The following is a 20758-nucleotide window of genomic DNA, read 5'->3' on the forward strand; positions in this document are numbered from 1 at the left end:
TTCTTTTGGAAGTTTGAGAAATTAAAGGCAAGTTACAAAAATAAAATGGTGTTTATTTCACAGAACATTCCTGAAGCCTATGTACACAGAGTGCACTAAAACGGCACTATAATGAAAGCCAACGTTTGGTAAATGATCAAATACATTTAAAAACAGCAAAGTTAAAAACAACCAGGGAAACTTCCCTTTCCATAGCCACATGATAAGCTGTTGTGGTTGACCAAAGTAAAAATCATGCAAGTAAGGCACAAGTATCTCTTGAGATGTTAAGCAGAGAAAATATATAAATCAACTACAGGCATCAATGCCAGAATGGTAAGTCCATAACACAGAGATTTCCCAAAGTTGAGTTTCACCCGTGCACTGAAGTTCTGGCACTCAATCCTCTCCTGAGGAGTCATCTTCCTGTTGTTTTGTGACATCATCCAAGACATCAGCCCTGGGTGTGAAATCACTGCTGGTACCAAGGTCATCATCAGAGTCATCTAGCTCCTCCAACTCATCTTCCGCCTTCTCGTCGGCACCAAGGGTGATCTCTCGCAAGTCATCTAGACTTTCCGGACTCTTTCCAGTTAACCTCTGAGAGGAGATAACATGAGCGTTGAACGTCACAAGCTACCTTATGTTTAAAAAGCATCCAGCATAGACTTCAAAAGAGCCACAAATACCCTTATGTTCCATCAATTTCCCACTACTTTCCCAGGACTCACCTCTATCATGTCAGCCATGTGTTGTACATGCTGGGCCAGCTCCTGAAGCTCATCATTCTCAGTCTTCAGGTGGGCTATCTGCTCATCCTTGGCATCAATGTCTTTGTGCAACTGTTCAAACAAGGTGATAAAGTCAGTTTTGAGAACTTGACAAAGTTTCAGGCTTCACCATCAGCTAAAAATCAGTTTCACAGACCCCACTATCAGCTTAACTCAATGGCACTAAAATAATTCCACTATATTCAAACGACCTGGGAGCAAAATGCCACATCTCTCTGAAACAGACTAACACCCATTGTGCCAGGTGGAGTGCTGCCAGAGAGACTACCGGATTTTGACTCATTTTGAAACGTGGGAAAGGGACAAGTTAGTCAGCTTTCTTCAGTGATTAACTCACTTTCTCATTTTCCTGTAGAACGCTGTAGAGCGCTTTACGTCTCTCCTCGGCTACCTCTTTCCAGTAAGAGGAGGGAGGGGTTACTGAAACAGAGGGGGTAGGCCATTTCAATTTAACTACTGGACAAAAGGAAGAGATTAATAAAAGGATATAGATTTAATTATATGGGATTAAAAGTATTATGACATTGTACATTGACAAAATAAACCCAGTCCATTTTAATGAAACATTGATGTGATAAATGGTATTAGGATCATGGCCAGCCAAACAGTTAGAGTGCTTGTAAATATTTAAATACAAACATACCTTTGACCATTAGTTCATAGGCCTCCTTGGTAACACCATCAGGTAGATCTCCATTCTCTGTGTTTTTAGATTTGACAGCAACTTCAGCCTTCACCCTCTTTGAGCCCTTCACTTGTTCTGCGTTCCACTGTTTTCTTTTGTGAACCACCTTTCCCGTCTAAAAAAATACCCAACAAAGAATTACTTGATCAGCACATCGGTTGTTGGCCTGATCCAAAAGTTAGTTTTTCTATTTAAATTATACAACATTCTGGCAACCAATGTAATGTATATGGGGATACGGTCATCCCAGCACCGCAGATTCTGCTGCAAAGAGACAAATCAATTGTTTTTAGGGCTGACCCCAATTAGTCGACTGGTCGATTGTTTGGTCTTTAGGCTGTTGGCCGACCGAGATGGTTTTAGTCGAGCAGTAACACACATATTTGCGCCAATCTCAGTGACCTAAATCGATTGCAGAGGCCTAGACTAAAAGCCAATTTATGCTTGATTCGAAAATGTGGTCTGAGGCTCCATATGGAGGGTGTGACGCAATTGCAGAGCCCCCAGAGGTCAAATTGAGCGCTGTACTGTGTCGCCATGCGCCTCCCAAATGTTGTAACAATGCGGAGGGCTCTGTATGGCTCCGCATTGACATGATTGGTTGACGGTAGGTGGGGACAGTACATAGTGTATAAACACACTCACTTCCTTGACAACAGCTCTGCAAAGCACAAGTAGTATGAATGCCCAGACTTCTGCGGAGGCCATTCTTGCCCCGACTTCTGCTCCGTAAATGCTGCATGGCCAATGCAGACGTCGGATTGACCATGCGCCCAGATGCACTTCTCTCCAGAATGCGCTCTCCCCCACCAATTTATGCACATTCATAGTTGAAATTCCTAGTGTATTTCAATTCCCCATTACATATGTCACCAGTAGTACATTTACCATGAATTCCTATAAAAAAAAATGTATCTACAACGTTTGGTTATGGTCATTTCTTTTAATGTATTCAATATTACAGTCTTCCTGTTCTCATTGTTGGAGTGGACACAGTTTGCAGAGTGCACAACCAATGCTACACGTTTCCAATCCAATGGAAACTGCATTAAATATGCTTCTTATCAGTGCTTGACTTGGACTGAAATAGGTTCCGGTACTCATTTTGGGTGATGGTACTTTTTATATTTTAGGTGCAGGAGCTCCACAATACTTTTGAGCTAATATTCTAGAAGAGGAACAGGAGCTCAATCAGCAGAAAATTTGAGTTGCCCCAAGCTCACTGGCGTGGGAAACTCTGAGGGCCCAGAATATTTTATTCAATGTTGCAAGTGCATTGCGGGCAGAACCCAAGTTAATACAATGTTTCAAGTTCGTTGCAGACAGGCCATGTGTTGCCAATGTGACTTATAGGATATTTTCTACCTGCAATGTTTGTTGGCTTTATGTAGGCCATTTTTACATAGTTGACAATGGCAATAGAAGTTAACTTACTTTAGGTTTGTATCATTTAAATAGAATTTTGATTAACCACATGACAATGATTGAGATTTGAAGACGTTATAAATGAAACTTATGGTTTTCATTTGCACATTTTCATAACTGGCACACAGCGCGGTAGAAAATGTAAGAAATTGGCATTCCACATGAGAAAGGTTGCCGACTCGTACTGTAGTCTATTACCGGCAATTTCAGGAGAGTAAAGGCAGAATCTGCGAAAGCCAGCTGGAGAATAGATGGGTCATGTTAAGGTTCTGGTCACCTAGATCTCTGGCACCCTCTTGAGGCATCAAACCGTAAGCTTAAAGCATCAGACAAGCTCAACGTATATAGTTGATTTTATTAAAACACAGGATGTGTCTACATGGAAAAATACACTGTTGAAAAATTAGAGCAATTGATTGGTCGAAAGAACATGACTTTCAGTCTAACAAGATTTTTTTTAGTCTGGGTCATCCCTACTTGTTTTTGTACTGCCCATATGTAGCTTGTTTTTGTTCGCAGGTTCAAGAATGGGCCAAAATAACTGCCGCAACATTCACCCAAAACTAACTCTTCAAATAGCACTGCTGGGTAATTTGAAAAGCCATAATCAATAATATAATACTCTTAGTAAAAATCCTGTAGAAACTGAGACTAGAAAGGTTCAGAACTTGTGAGAAAAACATTAGTTGAAAAATATATGGCAAGTAGAAAACAAAACTGGACGGTTTTCAGAGATTGATGGGAGGGGTTGAGGGTAGCTGAAGGGTGGGACTAAAGGTAAAGAGGGATAACTAAGGTAAAATGTCCCATGCCTGTAAAATGTTCATGTTGGAAGTACAAGTCTAAGTATTGTTGTCCATTAGTTTACTCCAATTAGGGGAGGGGTGATCGGGCTAGAGGAAAACGTAAAAAATATTGGAAATCCCCCCCCCCCCCAAAAAAAAAAATACAATATGGTTAGCCAAATACACTGATTTGGGTGACAAGTCCCCACGACATACCGGCATTACTCTGCCATGGTTCTTATTGACTGCAGCTTGCTGGAGGACTTGCAGAGTTTTCCTTGTGGGTCCCATGCCTTGAATGGATCCACCAAAAAAGTGCTGAAATAAAACATGAAGTCAAATGTAAAAAGTTTAATCCAGTACAGTTAAATAATTACATTTTTTAAAGTAAACAACGAAAAGTCTGTGCTCATGCGATTCCATACAAAACCAGTCAGGAGTTTGTTACATCCCTCTGTGAGAAACCATTGAGGTGCAACTTCGGTGGGAAACAACCCTCTCCCTGACCTCAGCAGTGAGCACACTCAGCAATGACCTGGGTATAGTGCCATTCAACAAACCCTACTCTGGTTACACTGTCGCGATTGTCATTTTGGGATAGCAAATAAGTGAAGTGGCTGAACAGCCCTGCGCATCTCACATCAAGGCAGACCTGGGTTCAAATAGCATTTAAAATCATTTCAAATGCTGTGTTTGAACTTCTGTTGCAATGGAACCAATAGAAGAGCCCAAAAGTCCAATCCCTCTGTCTACCTGGCACTCCAGGCAGGCTAAAGCAAACGCTCAAAGTATTGGAAAGACTTCCAATAGTATTTGTACCCAGGTCTGATATCTGACTGGATTGCACAGGCAGGCGTGGGAAAGGGGCAGGCGTGAGAAAGGGGCAGGCTCACCCTGCTCCTAGCACAACTGCATGCATGGGGTGATTGCCTTCCAATTCCCACAGGCTGCAATTGGCCCCAGGTCATTATCTTACCCGCTGACATTCTTAACCAAATAATTACTGTGGGAACTAGTCTCAAAATACTCACTATGGACAACTACAAGTTAGTGAGCATGCAAACATTAACCCTAACAATATATAGTGACAGGCACGAGGTCGAGTCATCGAATTTCAAAATGTTGAGTTCCAATTCTGGAGGTGCATGAAGGATCTGTGGGTTCACGGCCTGTTAAAACCACTTCAGTTAAATTGCTGAATTGTAATGGTGGGCCTCCTTGCACATAATATTTCAGTCATTAACTTGACAGTACAGTGGTCTGCTACTAAACACTTTGATATATCAACACTAGACAGGGGATTGGCATTTATCATTTGCTTACCTTTATGTTCTCAGAGGCTTTATCCCCAGGTTTCATTTTCCTAATGGACATTTTCTTGACAAGACCTGGTGAGAAAGGTACACTGTAAATCCTAAAGGCAATTTACTACTCGAAAAAGTGACTTGAGAATGATAAGGTAAAGCGTTACAATGTAACTTAGCCAAGAATGTTTGCCGACACTGGAATAGCGTTCTATAATTGTTATCTACAGTGTAACAGACTTCCCATCTCGCGGGAAGAAAAAAGCCGCCAAAAATGGCTGGCAAGGTATGGCCACAGACAAAAGCTGAAAGTTACCAGGATCTTTGGTATGGCCAGGTTTCAGGTAATAACAACTGTCTAGCTAGTTAACTAACATTATCAATGTCTTGCTCCAAAGATACTAACGCGGACCAAATTGGCTAGTTAGTAAAGTAGAAATGATAAAAATCATAAACCAAACCGGCTAAACCAAGTAACGTTAGCTAGCTGGAGTTAGCTAGCAGTACTTGCTAACATTCATTAGTAAAATAAAAATACGCAATCGTTCGTGTAATACACTTACTGACTTGAGCGTATTTGAACTTTGAGTGAAATTAAACATTTTATACTACCATATAATAATGTAACTTACAGTTTTGGCAACTTCCGAAAGTGGGATCAGGTTGTTTTTGCTTCTTTATTTCTCTCGTCACCTTCCTCTCGCGCCAGGAGCTTAAATATCCTCTTATCACGTGACATATGTAACGCTACTTCAGGATTTTGTAAATCCTTCAAAATAAGAGTTGTCATCCGTTCTCGTTCTCGTTCTGCCCAGTAAACTAAATTCATTATGAAAGTAAAAATGATAAAGTATGCAGTTATCAGCAATCAATATATCTTAGTTCATTATCAAACACATGCATTTCTAAAAGTGAAAATAATGATGTGATATATTTGTTTTTATTTTATTTTGTACGTTTTAAAGGTAGACAGCGATATGACATTAATCAGGGATGGGCAACTCCAGTCCTTGGGGGCCGGAGTGGTGTCACACTTTTTCCCCATCCCACAGCTGATTAAACTAATTGCATTCTAACCTGAAGATCATGATTAGTTGATTATTGGAGTCAGGTGTGTTAGCTGGGGCTGGGGCAAAAGTGTGACACTAATCAGGCTCCCAAGGACTGGAGTTGCCCATTCCTGATGTAGATGCTGAAAGTAAACAGCAGCATGGTAGGTCAATTTCCGCAACAACTAACAGCATTGAAGTGCAACTTCTCCGCTGTTTTGGTCCCGTGGCTACCACATTGTAAAAGCGTGAAGCAAACCCATCACATGCGCAGATATTGTGTGAAGGCGAAGTCGTGCATCTCGCTCACCCCAATATCTGCGGTGCTGCTCATTGCAACATTTCACTGAGTTTACCTTTAAATGTTTTTGTGCAGTCCTATCTAATGGACTGTAAAAAATTTTTTTACAACAACAACCGTACAACGTATCTCAATAAAAGGAAGGTTCATTGTACTCTGTAGCCTCATATAACATGCAAAATAAAACAATTTACACCACCCTGAACCCCTTTATTTTTTATTTTTAATAAAGACAATGTAAAGGGACAGTTTTGTAAGTTACAATGTGTTATCATCCTTCACAAAAGTGAAAATTGTGTGCTTTCATGTGAATATATATAGAATACCTTTATTTAATAGTAAAAAGCAGATTAGTATTCACAGTTCTGACCAAAGGCATAGCCTGACAGAGGAGAGGGAGAGCATATACTACATTGATTTATAGATTCTATTGTACAGTATGTTCTAATGCGCCACCAACCAAAAGACAGTGTCTATTTTAAACTTAAAGGAGCACTTTCCTTTTTTAGAACAAATCTCTATTTTTGATGTAAATGAAATGTTATAGAAGGGTCCAGACACCTTTTTTGTGATTTCACGTTTCTGAGAAACTTACCCTAAACAGCAAATCACTTCCTTGTCCTCGTTGTGTAGTATAGGGGCCCTGAAAAAACATGAACAAAAGGCTCCAAAAACAACCAAATACATCCTTTTAGAAATGGCAATGCTCTCAGTATAGAGATGCAGGTCTTTAGATGTTTTACACATGAAATTGTGTCATTCCGAACTATATCCGCAACATTTTGTTGCGACTCCAGCAATACCTCTCCGTCCATTCTACATGTAACTGCCAAAATAAAGGAAAGTCTTGAGTAAACGAGAGATACAAAGTATATTGAAAGCATGGGGTGCTTCCACACAGGAAGTTCCAGACACTTGTAGAATCTATGCCAAGGCGCATTGAAGCTGTTCTGGCGGCTCGTGTTGGCCCAACGCCCTATTAAGACGCTTTATGTTGGTGTTTCCTTTATTTTAGCAGTTATGTAGCAGCAGGCTACACAGAAAATGGAACAGCTGGATAAGGGAAACTGCTCGCGCAAGGGAATATAACATTGCGGATAAAGTTCGGAATGACACAATTTCATGTGTACAACATCTAAAGACCTGCATCACTATACTGAGAGCATTGCCATTTCGAAAAGGACGCATTTGGGTGTTTTTGGATCCATTGTTCATGTTTTTTCAGGGCCCCCATACTACACGACGAGGAAGTGATTTGCTTATTGTGGTAAGTTTCTCAAAAACATGCAAAATCACAAAAAAGGTGTCTGGACCCTTTTATAACATGCTATTTACATCAAAAATAGAGATTTGGTTATAAAAAAGTAAACTTGTCCTTTAAGTCATCTTCTGAGAATCAGGCACTGTCATGAAATTTGTGACGGTTCCTCAGGTGACTTTTAAGTAGCGGATTGTTTCTAAAGCATCTGCCACAGAATTTGCAACGATACGGTTTCTCTCCAGAGTGAGTGGTCAGGTGTTGTGTCAGGTTGCCTGGGGTGGCAAAGCAATGTCCACACACAGTGCACTTGAAAGGTCTCTCTCCTGTGTGAACCGCTGTGTGTCTGGTCAGTTCTTCCTTACGCTTGAAACTTTTCGGACACTGCTTGCAACCATGTGGTTTCTCACCTCTGTGAGTCCACATGTGCGTTTCCAGTTGTGTCTTCTGATCGAAGTCTTGCCCACAGTCCTTACACCGATATGATTTCTCCCCTGTGTGGAACTTCATATGTGCTTTCAAGTATCCATTACAAGTGAAACTTTCTCCACATTCTTTGCACTGAAATGGTTTCTCCCCGGTGTGCAGCCTCATATGCAATTTCATGTATCCCTTAGTTTTGAAGCATTTCCCACATTCTTTGCATTGATACTGTTTCTGCCCTGTGTGAGACACCATGTGGGTTCTCAGATTAGCATCACTAGGGAAGCATTTGCCACAAACATTACAAGTACGTGTTGCTTTTATGTGGGTTTGCAGGTGATCTGTCAGACTTGCAATGGACTCAAAGACTTCTTCACACACACCACACATTTTCGTATGCTTTGTGTGTACATTTTTCACATGGTTAACTAAAGGACCAATGTACACAAATGTACTTCCACACAACTTGCAACAATAAGGAGAAGCATTTGTGGTTGCCCTGCCTCCAGCAATGGTATGGAAGCTTAGTTCTTTCTTTGCCCATTTTCTGGATGATTCCAGTGGCTTTGACCCTGACGGTTGTCCCCCACTCTCCACCTCATTGTCACTTCCGCTGTTTTCACTCTGAGCTGCAGAACAGCCTAGATATCCTTCTGATAGGGACTGAGAGGCACTGGTTGCTTCTGATACTGTGTAGTCCTCTCCATCAGGCTCAGTTTTGATCTCTTTAGGAATGCGGATGCATAACACATCCCCCTCTTTGCTCTCGGAAGCTTGGCTTGAGAAATCCTTTTGATGGGGTGGGTAAGGTGGGTTACTGTCTCTTTCCTCACAGACAGTGAATATGGAGTCGTTGGTATCAGACTCTAGCCTTTCAAGCTGTTCTTCCTCCTGATTTGTCCCAATTTCCTCTTGTTCATCTTTAATCTGTGTGGGCTCTGGGTTCTGCTCCAGACTGGGGCTCCACTTCTGCTCACAGTGCTGCTGTTCAGGGGGAACCTCCTCTTCAGAGACTGCGAGCGTGAGCTGCTGGGGGTCTAGAAAAAAAGTGGGGAAAGGGATAAATAAGTGATACATATTTTATGTATATTTTTATTTACTTTTTACCCATTTTTTTCTCCCCAATTGGTAGTTACAGTCTTGTCCCATCGCTGCAACTCCCGTACGGAGAGGCGAAGGTCAAGGGCCATGCTTCTGTAACAGTGTTGCTTCCGTCCCTCTCCTCGCCCCTACCTGGGCTCGAACCAGGGACCCTCTGCACACATCGACAACAGTCACCCTCGAAGCTAGCACCGCTAACTAGCTAGCCATTTCACACCGGTTACACTTCCTCCGAAACACGACCCTGCCAAGCCGCACTGCGTCTTGATACACTGCTCGCTTAACCCGGAAGCCAGCCGCACCAATGTGTCGGAGGAAACACCGTACAACTGGCGACTGTGTCAGCATGCATTCACCTGGCCCGCCACAGGAGTCGCTAGAGCGCGATGGGACAAGGACATCCCGGCCGGCCAAACCCTCCCCTAACCAGGACGACGCTGGGCCAATTGTGCACCGCTTCATGGGTCTCCCGGTTGCGGCCGGCTGCGACACAGCCCGGGATCAAACCCGGGTCTGTAGTGACACCTCAAGCACTGCGATGCAGCGCCTTAGACCGCTGCGCCACTCGGCCCGATCAATACATATTTGAAAATGTTTTATGTAAATAACATAGGCCTACCCAGTGTTGTAGTATTCGAGTCCAGGACTCGAACTTGACTTGGACTCAAGTCACGATTTTCATGACTCGTGACTCAACTCGGACTTGGACATTGTTGTCAGAAAGTCTCTCTCCCTTGCATTATTCAACATGCTAGCTACAACAGGAATGTCAGATAGCTACTTTATTTGCTGCTAGCCTTACCAATGTGCAAGACAGTAAATGTTATCGAGCTTTCTATGTTACAAAATGTATCTTTGAGCACTAACAACCCAGTAAGCATTGACTGACGCCGATGTCTTCTGGATTTCTTTTTTGGGTCCCGGCCTTGATTTCAACATCCACGGACCGGCCTGTCTAAATCTGAACCAATCATAGACATCTATGTTTCACAAGTTTTGACAGCACTGTAGAGCACAGTACAGCAGAGTACAGTACATTACAGTAAAGAAAAGTATAGTACAGTAGAGCACAGAGTACAATGTACTCTACTGAATTAAACTCTACTTTACTGTACTCTTCTGTACTCTACTGGGCTGTTGAAACGTGTGAAACATAGCCTAGACATCTATGATTCGTTCAGATTTGGTCTGATCCGGACCGACCAAATTTGTACTTGTTTGGGGCGGAGCTCATTAGCAAAATACCCAGTATGCTTTGCTTTGTTTTTTATGTATTTATTTACATTTTGGTCATTCAGCAGACACTCTTATCCAGAGCAACTTACAGTCAGTGAATTAAACTAAGGTAGATAAACAACATATCACAGTCATAGCAAGAAAAAATATATGTATGTAACCGTTACTAAGAATGCTATTGTAGTTGAAGTGGTCTGTTGGTTTATTCTGTAGGTTGGACTACTTTGAACATCATCGCTGCCAGTTTTAAAGCTTTTGAAAAAGCTAACATACGTGCATGTGACAGATGGGAGGAATAATAAATATTCCATACTGCAATCTTCAGTCTGGTCAGTTTTCCTATTTTAACTGGATTTATTTTAATTTTATGTGACATAATGCTTTCTTCATTGACATGTATCCACCTCATTTTCTAACGTTGCTATGGGCACGGCCAAACAAAGGAAGTGATGAATTCGACTTCCGCTTAACTTGCCAGGGTAAATGATTTGAAAGAGCCAATTTATAGAGTATTAAAGTCAAGTAAAAGTGTCATTTTATTTCATTCAAGTTCGCTAATGTTAGCTAGACTTACAAGTAGGCTAGTTCTGTTGTGATAATAATGTTAGTTGTGTTGTGTCAGAGTTAAGGCCCGGGCCATCCACCAAGCCAATAATTATAACGATAAACTAACTACACTACCGGTCAAAAGTTTTAGAACACCTACTCATTCAAGGGTTTTTCTTTATTTTTACTATTTTCTACATTGTAGAATTATAGTGACGACATCAAAACTATGAAATAACACATATGGAATCATGTAGTAACCAAAAAGGTGTTAAACAAATCAAAATATATTTTATATTTGAGATTCTTCAAATAGCCACCCTTTGCCTTGATGACAGCTTTGCACACTCTTGGCATTATCTCAACCAGCTTCATGAGGTAGTCACCTGGAATGCATTCCAATTAACAGGTGTGCCTTCTTAAAAGTTAATTTGTAGAATGTATTTCCTTCTTAATGCGTTTGAGCCAATCAGTTGTGTTGTGACAAGGTCGGGGGGGGGGGTATTTGGTAAAAGAACAAGTCCATATTATGACAAGAACAGCTCAAATAAGCAAAGAGAAACGACAGTCCATCATTACTTTAAGACATGAAGGTCAGTCAATATGGAACATTTCAAGAACTTTGAAAGTTTCTTCAAGTGGAGTCGCAAAAACCATCAAGCGCTATGATGAAACTGGCTCTCATGAGGACTGCCACAGGAAAGGAAGACCCAGAGTTAACTCTGCTGCAGAGGATAAGTTAATTAGATTTACCAGCCTCAGAAATTGCAGCCCAAATAAATGCTTCACAGAGTTCAAGTAACAGACACATCTCAACATCAACTGTTCAGAGAAGACTATGTGAATCAGGCCTTCATGGTCGAATTGCTGCAAAGAAACCACTACTAAAGAACACCAATAAGAAGAAGAGACTTGATTGGGCCAAGACACACGAGCAATCGGCATTAGGCCCGGTGGAAATTAGTCCTTTTGTCTGGAGTCCAAATTTGAGATTTTTGGTTCCAACCGCCGTGTCTTTGTGAGACGTGGTGTGGGTGAACAGATGATCTCCGCATGTGTATTTCCCACCGTAGAGCATGGAGGAGGAGGTGTTGTGGTGTGGGGGTGCTTTGCTGGTGACACTGTCTGTGATTTATTTAGAATTCAAGGCACACTTATCCAGCAAGGCTACCACAGCATTCTGCAGCGCTACGCCATCCCATCTGGTATGGGCTTAGTGGGACTATCATTGTTGTTTTTCAACAGGACAATGACCCAACACACCTCCAGGCTGTGTAAGGGCTATTTTACCAAGAAGGAGAGTGATGGAGTGCTGCATCAGATGACCTGGCCTCCACAATCCCCCAACCTCAACCAAATTGAGATGGTTTGGGATGAGTCGGACCGCAGAGTGAAGGAAAAGCAGCCAACAAGTGCTCAGCATATGTGCGAACTCCTTCAAGACTGTTGGAAAAGCATTCCAGGTGAAGCTGGTTGAGAAAATGCCAAGAGTGTGCAAAGCTGTCATCAAGGCAAAGGGTGGCTATTTGAAGAATCTCAAATATAAAATGTATTTAGACTTGTTTAACACTTTTTTGGTAACTACATGATTCCATGTGTTATTTCATAGTTTTGATGTCTTCACTATTATTCTACAACAAAATAAAGAAAAACCCTTGATTGAGTAGGTGTTCTAAAACTTTTGACCAGTAGTGTATAGGCAACATAACTGTAAAACGTTGGTGAGCATCCACACTAGAGGAAAGTTTACTGTTTTACAGTCCTACACCTGTCAATCAACTGATCAAGGCACCCTACTGCACGTTTACTATTAATAAGGTGCTAACACAAGACCATTCATGAGGTCTCTAACGCACAAATACTGGTTCAGACCATTCTATGCTTTCAGGGTGTGTTCATTGTCATAGTAACAACTGAAAATAATACTTCAATGTTCATGTAGGCCTAATGAAAAATAATATAGTAACTTGTATTTAAATGTAGCAATTCAACAACAAACACCGTTTAGCCTGTGCATCTTTTACAGCATGTAATTGTGGTTTGCAAGAGACTTCCATTTTTCTAATGGTTGTCAATTCCTTTGGGTCTTCTTTTTCACTGTGCTCATCTAGACTATGTCTTGTGCAACTATTTGCAATGCATCAGTGCAACAATGTTATCATAACCGGCCAAAAGTTATCATACCAATGTACTTTCTCTCCTCAACTTTCCCAGATATGCATTTTTCTATGCTGTAGGCCTGTTTTACATTCAGCAATTAAGAAGAGCAAGCCTGCTTCTTTCCCCGAATAGGCTATTAGGTCTAGTATAAAATAAGTACCAAAATAAATGTCCTATAGCTTTTGTAGCCTAGGCCTATAGCTTTTCCTGGGATTTCACGAGAAGAGGAATGGCCTATAGCGGAGAGGCTTGTGTAGCCTATAGCCTGTTGTGCATGGGAACAGCTGGAAGAGAGAGGCTAGTGATGTATAGCTGAAGTAAGAAGCTAAATATTAGCTAGATATTAGGCCATTTATTAGCTAAATATTAGGGCTATAGGCTAAATATTTACCTAACAAAGTGCAAGAAAAATAAGTTAACAGATTATGAAATGGCAGATCTGTAGTGCGTTCCTCCAGGTTGCGCTCTGTGGTCCCCGGGCATGCAGCTCCACTATTGATTAGGCCTAGGCCTACGTTTTTAGATAAGGAAATTATTATACCTGGGCTACAACAACAACAGTGCAATGAGGAATTTATTAAAGTGAATAACAATTATTGTCCATAGGCTGTAAACTGCAATGATGTACGAAAAAGTATGAAAATGTATGCACTCACTACTGTAAGTCGCTCTGGATAAGAAATGACTAAAATGTTTAAATATATATATATATATATATATATATATATATATAGGCTAATTTGAATAACTGCTCACTTAGACCTAGTGTTTTGTTTCATGCCGAAATAACTGCATAGGCCAACAGCCTAGACTTGATTATGCAACCATTTGGATCAGTGTGGGTCTATTCCAGTGGAGGCTGCTGAGTGGAGGAATGCTCATAGTAATGGCTGGAATGAGGTCAATGGAATGGTATCAACCACATATGTTTGATACCATTCCATTGACTCTATTCCAGCCATTATGAGCCTTCCTCCCCTCAGCATCCTCCACTGGTCTATTCTCGACTGTTTAGAAGGTCCAAAAAGGTACATTAGCAGGCCACTCACATGGTGTAGGCCTATTTTGTCAGGATGTAGCCTGGTGTTAAGATAGGCCTACTATAGTAAAATATGGGGCTTCTCCTTTCCAGCTCCCCGCTCATTAATGCTGTAGCCTATTTTACATTCAGCAAGCAAGAGCAAGCTTGCATCTCTCCTCTAATATCCTATTAGTTGGCTAAAGAAAATAATTTTTAAAAAGTGTCCAACAAGCTTTTGAAGTCTGGATTTTCCTAGGATACCACAAGATTTAAAAGGAATAGCTGTGGCAGCAGCGAGGCCAGATGCTAATTGGGCAAGAAAAACAATAAAGACAGAGGGGCTGTAATTAAGAATGTTATGATTGTTTTCTAGTGAGTACAAAACTCTAGTCTAGGCTGTAAACTGCAGTGAATAGCCTATTGCATTTGAATAACCGCTCAAAAGCCTGGCGTTTTCAATGCATATTCATTTCGAAATAACTGCATCTAGCCTGCCTGATTGGGCAACCATTTGGATCAGTTATGTGGGTTTTCTCGGCAGTTTAGCCTACAAGGTCCAAGCACATTAGCAGGACAGTAATATGATGTATTTTGTCATGACGTATCAGCTAACAGAAACATGCCAATGATGGGATTTCTAGTGGCGCGCATATGAATTATGATAATGCAATAACACAGAGGAAGTTGTATCCATCGTTTCCATGTTTGGCTTCAGTGTTTTAAAAGCGTTAGAACATGTATTTTCATCGTCCGTAAATGACGTATTTTCAACTTTAATTCAGAACCAACATTTTACCTATTTCGATGTCTGGAAAAGACGTCTAAAATAAGCATTTCCAACAATTATTCTCACTGGAAGGCACTCGTGACTCGATCATAATTAAAGGCCCTGGACTTGGATGATAGGGTCCTTGGATTCGACTCGGAGTTTACTACATTACTGGGCCTATCCATTGTCCTTTGAAACTCATGCAATAACATTAATGTTTTGTTTACAATATGTTTAGCTAGTTAGTTTACAGTTGGATAAATCCCAAAATACTGCTGATTCAAGTTAGCTAATTAAAGTTCAACAGAGTGGGTCTTTACATCAGCAACTAGCTAGCTACCTGATTCGTTTGATGTAAATCGACACAAACCTGTTCTATGCAGTTTGAAATCCAGCAGACGTCGAAGACGTTCATTCTCCTCCTTTGAACGAGAGATTTCTTCCTGGTATTCTGTTATTGTTCTCTCTACCACCCCGCCTATCTCCACAGCCGCCGCTGTTAGCCGTTCAGTAATATACACATTGAACAATGCCAGTTTAGACATTTTGAGAGGTATGAAATTCGAGATTTCGTTGTGTTTTGCTAGATACTTTGTTTTTCACCAGAGGCAGAAAATGTATTCCAGATGATGATAATGGTGCTGCTACTTCCCACAATCCTCCGCTGGTTCCGGTTCCAACTTGTGTTCAGGAAGTTGGGTGTTTGACAGCTGATACACTTTCAAAGAAACAAATAAATAAAGGATAACTACCTAGTCATCTGTATAAGCCTGTAACCCAATACACTATGTCAAGGCAATCCAACCGAACCACAGACAGCAAAAAGATGGTAAGGAGTCGCGATCTGCTTACCATTCGGGCTACTCAATTAGTGCTAGGTAGTTAGTAAACAAGCTAACGCTAGGGGGCTAATTTAGACGACAATCTGCCTTTTATTAACCTCCAAAAACCAGCTTAATATGCTGATCTGATCATGCGTGTTTTGATAAAGTATTAAGGACACATTAGCATAACTATAGTGCAATGTAGGTATTAAGTGAGAAATCAATGAATGACAAATACAGGAAGCTAGCTAGTTAGCATTTCATTAGCTAGCTAGCGCCATGGAAGACATGCTCAGTCACTGCAAGTTGTTTACAGCTAACTAGCTACCAAAATGACAGTCAGTGTTAAAAAAAAGAGTATTCAGGCGTAGCTACCTTTTGCATTTGCTAAGCATATTAACGTTAACTTAACTGTTACCCTGGCATGGATGGCAATTGGCAAGTCATAATATGCCGTATGATATTGATACTTGTCTTTATCATAGGTACCTGACCCATGTACCTGAACCAAGTCTACATAATTTAGTCAGGCTGAATTAATTTATTAAAGTACTGCATCTGCAATACAATAAATGATTCACTGTCTTTGAATCAATGAAATATCTGTTGTTTTGACGTTTTTACACCAGGGGGTGCTGACAGCTACGTTTCTTTTCTCTCCCGTTTCCTGTCTCCCACACACACACACACACGCACACACACTCCCTCCTTACCATCTTATAGAACGCAGAGCTGTTCACGCTGACATACGGGGCCCTGGTAACCCAGCTGTGTAAGGACTATGAGAACGACGAGGAGGTCAACAAACAGCTGGATAAGATGTGAGTCTCTTCTTCTCAACAAACTATCTGCTTAGTCCTCTCACTTATAAGTGATCAAGGAAAGGAAACAAGGATAATAATTGAGTCGTGTGTGTGTGAAGTGCACTGTTTGCTCTGAACCTGTAAAATGTGCCACTCCTCTGCATTTCATTTTCAGTTTATCATTTACTCTGAAAATGGACAAAGTGGAGCTACCGCTTTCGGCCTCTCTGATGTTTCCCATCAACCTACACCACACTGGCAAATTCTCCATCCCTCTTAAACTTGACCCCAGTCACCAGTAGACCAGTGATATAATCTGTGTGTCTGTGATGAAACAGGTGGTCTATAACCAGGGAAGTAATCACCTTTCACACATCCATGTTAGGAGTCTTCTTCGCTTTCTAAACGTCTCCTGGAATTCACTGGCTCCATCCCCTCCTCTTTTGAGGAACAGAAAACAGAAGACACACTGTCCAATGAATTCTCTGAATTTGAAAGGGGAAAAGGGGGTGGTGTGCCCATTGTGAATCATTTGGTATTTGGTGCTGTCTAGTAAAGATCAATGCTGTCTCGCTGGCTTAGAAACATTTAAAGGTGTAGTTAACTTTTCCAAAGTAATAAAATGGCAAAGTAATCTTTTAAGGCTGAAAGATTGGCCTTGTGTGATATGGCCTGTGAAGGTATTCTTCCTCTTGGCTTAACTAACATACCTACTGTAGCATGGTCTGCCCCAAATACGGTTAATTCGGGTGATGATATCATCTGACTCCTTTAGGGGGGGGTCCAGATGCTTATCTATCACACTCTATAAACCCCCCCCCCCCCCCCCCCAGTGTTCATGTCTGAAGTCTTTACAGGAGATGTAGAATCTCTGCTCTGAAGTGGTATAGCATTTAGCACCCGTTCTTCTTTCCTTTGCTCACTCTTTCCCCCCTCTTTTGTTTTTTTCCAGGGGATACAATATCGGAGTGCGTCTCATCGAGGACTTCTTGGCACGCTCCAGCGTTGGGAGGTGTCAGGATTTCAGAGAAACGGCCGATGTCATTGCTAAGGTAATGGGAACGTCCCCGAGCCAATCAGAGCATGTCCTTGGAACCCTCCCAGAAAGGAGAGAGGAGAGGGGGAAGAGCAAGATGGAGAGAGAAAGGACAGGGAACGATAAAGAGTGAGAGCGATTGAGATGAGGGAGAGAGAGAAAGAGGTTGTGAGTTAGAGAGCAAGAGAGCCGGCGACTGGAATTTGAACTCCAACCTGCAGTGGTCTGCATAGTTTCTGAGCTTTCATAGCTCCTCTCTACTGCTTTTCATTTCTCGCACTCACGCAGGTAGGGAAGCATCCCAGCTATGTCACCGCAAAGCCAACTAGCCCCAGCCCCCGTGTGTGTGTGTCTGGGCTCATGTTCCCCACTGCTTCTTGTTATGTTATACAGTAGTTCTAACAGTGCTGCTAAGTCGTTTCACAGGTGTAACCTTGCATTGTAGGCCTATGGTTCAGTTATATGGAAGGCAGTAGTATGGAATATTGGTCTAGATGATGAACAGGTAGCCTCAACTGCCGTTCAGACTTGCCGAGATAATCAAAATGTATTCACTAACTGTAAGTCGCTCTGGATAAGAGCGTCTGCTAAATGACTAAAATGTAAAATGTAATTCAGTGATTCATCTTGTATGAGAGTGATGGTGTCTGTTCTATTATGAATACAGTACTTGTAACGCCATTGTAACATTAACAGCATTGTGTGATTGCATGTGTTGTCCACTAGGTGGCATTTAAGATGTACCTGGGCATCACCCCCAGTGTGACCAACTGGAGCCCGGCGGGAGACGAGTTCTCCCTCATCCTGGAGAGTAACCCCCTGGTGGACTTTGTAGAGCTGCCTGACAACCACAGCTCCTTGGTCTACTCCAACCTGCTGTGTGGGGTACTCCGAGGAGCTCTGGAGATGGTAAGGAGGGTGCGTGTGTGTGTGTATATGGTGTGTACTCCAACCTGCTATGTGGGGTACTCCGAGGAGCTTCTTTAGGCCTTTTCACACTACTGAGACAAACTGAGCCGAGCCTAACCAAGCTATACTGTGCTGGCCTGGTTACATATTCACCATAGTTGTTGGAACCATGCTGAAAAGGACCATGTGAAAAGAAACATATCAGAGCCAGCACGGTAGTATGAAAATTATATTTGTGTGATTTATGTTATGTTCATGTGTCATGAGAAAAGTACTTTATTTCCCTTTTAATTTCTAATATCTCCTTCTCTCTCCCCAAGGTGCAGATGGCAGTGGATGTGAAGTTTGCTCAGGACACCCTGAGAGGAGACAATATCACAGAGATCCGCATGAAGTTCATCAAGAGGATCGAAGAGAACCTACCGGCCGGGGATGAGTGAGAGAAACACAGAGAGAGAGAGAGAGAGAAACCACCTCCTTACACCTCTCCTCTCCTCTTGCTCTCCATCCATCCTGAATCTGATGTCGCTCGGGGGGTACAGAGAGAGAGGGAGAGAAAGAGGTATTGGGAAACCCTTCACTGAACGAATGGAGACCAAGAAATGAAGTCCTTGGACGTGTCTCAAATGTATTCTATCTTCCTCTCCTTGTCTCCTTCTCTTCATCTGCACTGGTGTAAAGACAAAGGACAGATAGGTGGGAGTTAAACGCAGGGAAGGAGAGGACTTGGCCTTTGAGATGCACCGTTTGGTTTATGGAAGGACTTCTGCTGAGCTATGATCCTTGAACTTTAACGTCTGCTCATATGACCCCTGACCTTTCCCCTTTAACCTCTGCTCCTGGGATGAGGAACCCCTTGGACACTTCATCATCACATATGTTAATTTCCGAGAAAACGTTGTCCCTTAGATATAGTTTAGGCTTTGTCTAGTGAAAGTAGTCAGGAAAAGCTCCTGGCCCGTTACAAATGGAAATGTTTTGTTTTTGATTGATTTTAAATTCTGTTAATTTAATCAATTTCACGTAAATGTGTATCACTGAATGGAATGTGATGGTTTCACTACCAAGTCAAAGTTGGTTGTCTCAATTGTGTTGTACACAGTGGACCAGATTTTGATATGGAAAGTTTTGTTTTTACATTTTGTCTCTCTTTTTAAGAAAATGCAAGATCATAGAGATTCTGTTAATGTCTGTCCATAAGATCTTTATTTGTTGTGTCATCTAAAATACTTCCACATGTATGGCAATATTAATTTAAGTAGGCTGATGTGTCATTAATAAACTAAACAGATTGACATATCTGTGCTGTGGTATCACTATTATAATAATTCAGCTAGAACTGGTAGAAAACACATGTTGGATGTGTGTCCATGACGGTACATAGTAGGACCTGTGTTCCTTGTTAACCTGTTGCAGGTCTATTCACACACATGTAATGAAATGTCACAACCTTCCCCAGTGCCCGGTCGTCAGGTAAACCCCAGTGCACTGTGAGACAGTTATTCCTCTGGAGCAGCTTTGTCCAGTCAAACAACAATTACACAGACCTAATGCCTCAGATGTTTGTTCAGGCTTCATGGAAACAATTAGGATGTGTGTGTGTGTGTGTGTCTGACAGCCATGTTTTAGGAACAGCCACTTTTTAACAGGGTGTCTGGAACAGGGGAGTGTGTGTGAGTTTAAGAGTGAGTGGACGGGGCTAGCAGGGCAAGTTGTCATTAAAGACAGGTCCATTCTGCCCATAACTGACGTCATCCAGGAGTCACCAACACAACCGCTTGTTGAGGCAAACCGCTCACCTCGTCAATCACAGCAGAGCACACAGAGCTGGCCATACACACAAACGTATTGTTCCATGGTTTTTGTACTGACTGTAACCACCAGAGGCTGCTGTGGGCATTCCATTCCCCATCACTCCAACACTCACTCCAAAAACATTTTCCTCTGCAGGTCACTGTCATTTGAGAGTACAATTAAGTTTCCACTTAGACATACACTATCGTTCAAAAGTTTTGGGTCACTTAGAAATGTCCTTGTTTTCGAAAGAAAAGCAATTTTTTTGTCCATTAAAATAACATCAAATTGATCAGAAATACAGTGTAGACATTGTTAATGTTGTAAATGGCTATTGTAGCTGGAAATGGCTGATTTTTAATGGAATATATACATAGGTGTACAGAGGCCCATTATCAGCAACCATCAGTCCTGTGTTGCAATGGCACGTTGTGTTTGCTAATCCAAGTTTATCATTTTAAAAGACTAATTGATCATTAGAAAACCCTATTGCAATTATGTTAGCACAGCTGAAAACTGTTGTGCTGATTAAAGAAGCAATAAAACTGGCCTTCTTGAG

The 20758-nt window shown here is 41.7% G+C and overlaps 3 protein-coding genes across 5 annotated transcripts; 1 reads left to right on the forward strand and 2 right to left on the reverse strand.

Moving 5' to 3' along the window:
• Positions 1 to 38: 38 nt before the first annotated feature.
• On the reverse strand, positions 39 to 5788 carry LOC311121273 (geminin-like). The gene is made up of 7 exons (XM_084157941.1): positions 5602 to 5788; positions 4989 to 5053; positions 3882 to 3983; positions 1414 to 1570; positions 1108 to 1190; positions 711 to 821; positions 39 to 579 (listed from the first exon to the last, which is right to left on the reverse strand). Exons 2-7 carry the CDS (start codon positions 5037 to 5039, stop codon positions 379 to 381), a joined length of 705 nt encoding a protein of 234 aa, XP_084014067.1. The 5' UTR covers positions 5040 to 5053; positions 5602 to 5788; the 3' UTR covers positions 39 to 378.
• A 1913-nt stretch (positions 5789 to 7701) lies between these two features.
• On the reverse strand, positions 7702 to 15453 carry LOC311121285 (uncharacterized protein). Its single transcript, XM_084157942.1, has 2 exons — positions 15204 to 15453; positions 7702 to 9037 (listed from the first exon to the last, which is right to left on the reverse strand). Exons 1-2 carry the CDS (start codon positions 15376 to 15378, stop codon positions 7716 to 7718), a joined length of 1497 nt encoding a protein of 498 aa, XP_084014068.1. The 5' UTR covers positions 15379 to 15453; the 3' UTR covers positions 7702 to 7715.
• A 43-nt stretch (positions 15454 to 15496) lies between these two features.
• Positions 15497 to 19702, forward strand: LOC311121295 (trafficking protein particle complex subunit 3-like). Of its 3 annotated transcripts, none has more exons than XM_084157944.1 (5): positions 15497 to 15662; positions 16381 to 16478; positions 17413 to 17512; positions 18223 to 18405; positions 18726 to 19702. In XM_084157944.1, exons 1-5 carry the CDS (start codon positions 15621 to 15623, stop codon positions 18843 to 18845), a joined length of 543 nt encoding a protein of 180 aa, XP_084014070.1. In that variant the 5' UTR covers positions 15497 to 15620; the 3' UTR covers positions 18846 to 19702. The 3 variants fall into 3 exon arrangements, with proteins under 3 accessions (XP_084014070.1, XP_084014071.1, XP_084014069.1); XM_084157945.1 differs by having other exon boundaries at positions 15507 to 15662; positions 18732 to 19702; XM_084157943.1 differs by having other exon boundaries at positions 15517 to 15662; positions 18223 to 18414; positions 18732 to 19702.
• Positions 19703 to 20758: the final 1056 nt, after the last annotated feature.

This window comes from Coregonus lavaretus, assembly GCF_964263955.1.
Source record: "Coregonus lavaretus genome assembly, chromosome: 3".
NCBI classification, from domain to species: Eukaryota; Metazoa; Chordata; class Actinopteri; order Salmoniformes; family Salmonidae; genus Coregonus; species Coregonus lavaretus.

Coding starts and splice junctions, on each gene's coding strand:
- LOC311121285 (XM_084157942.1), bottom strand. CDS start 15,378: ATGTCTAAACTGGCATTGTTCAATGTGTATATTACTGAACGGCTAACA. Junction 9,038..15,203: donor TTTCAAACTGCATAGAACAG/GTTTGTGTCGAT, acceptor CTTTTTTTCTAG/ACCCCCAGCAGCTCACGCTC.
- LOC311121273 (XM_084157941.1), bottom strand. CDS start 5,039: ATGTCCATTAGGAAAATGAAACCTGGGGATAAAGCCTCTGAGAACATA. Junction 822..1,107: donor TTCTACAGGAAAATGAGAAA/GTGAGTTAATCA, acceptor TTGTTTGAACAG/TTGCACAAAGACATTGATGC. Junction 580..710: donor ACATGGCTGACATGATAGAG/GTGAGTCCTGGG, acceptor ATCTCCTCTCAG/AGGTTAACTGGAAAGAGTCC.
- LOC311121295 (XM_084157943.1), top strand. CDS start 15,621: ATGTCAAGGCAATCCAACCGAACCACAGACAGCAAAAAGATG. Junction 15,663..16,380: donor CCACAGACAGCAAAAAGATG/GTAAGGAGTCGC, acceptor ACCATCTTATAG/AACGCAGAGCTGTTCACGCT. Junction 17,513..18,222: donor CGGCCGATGTCATTGCTAAG/GTAATGGGAACG, acceptor GTTGTCCACTAG/GTGGCATTTAAGATGTACCT.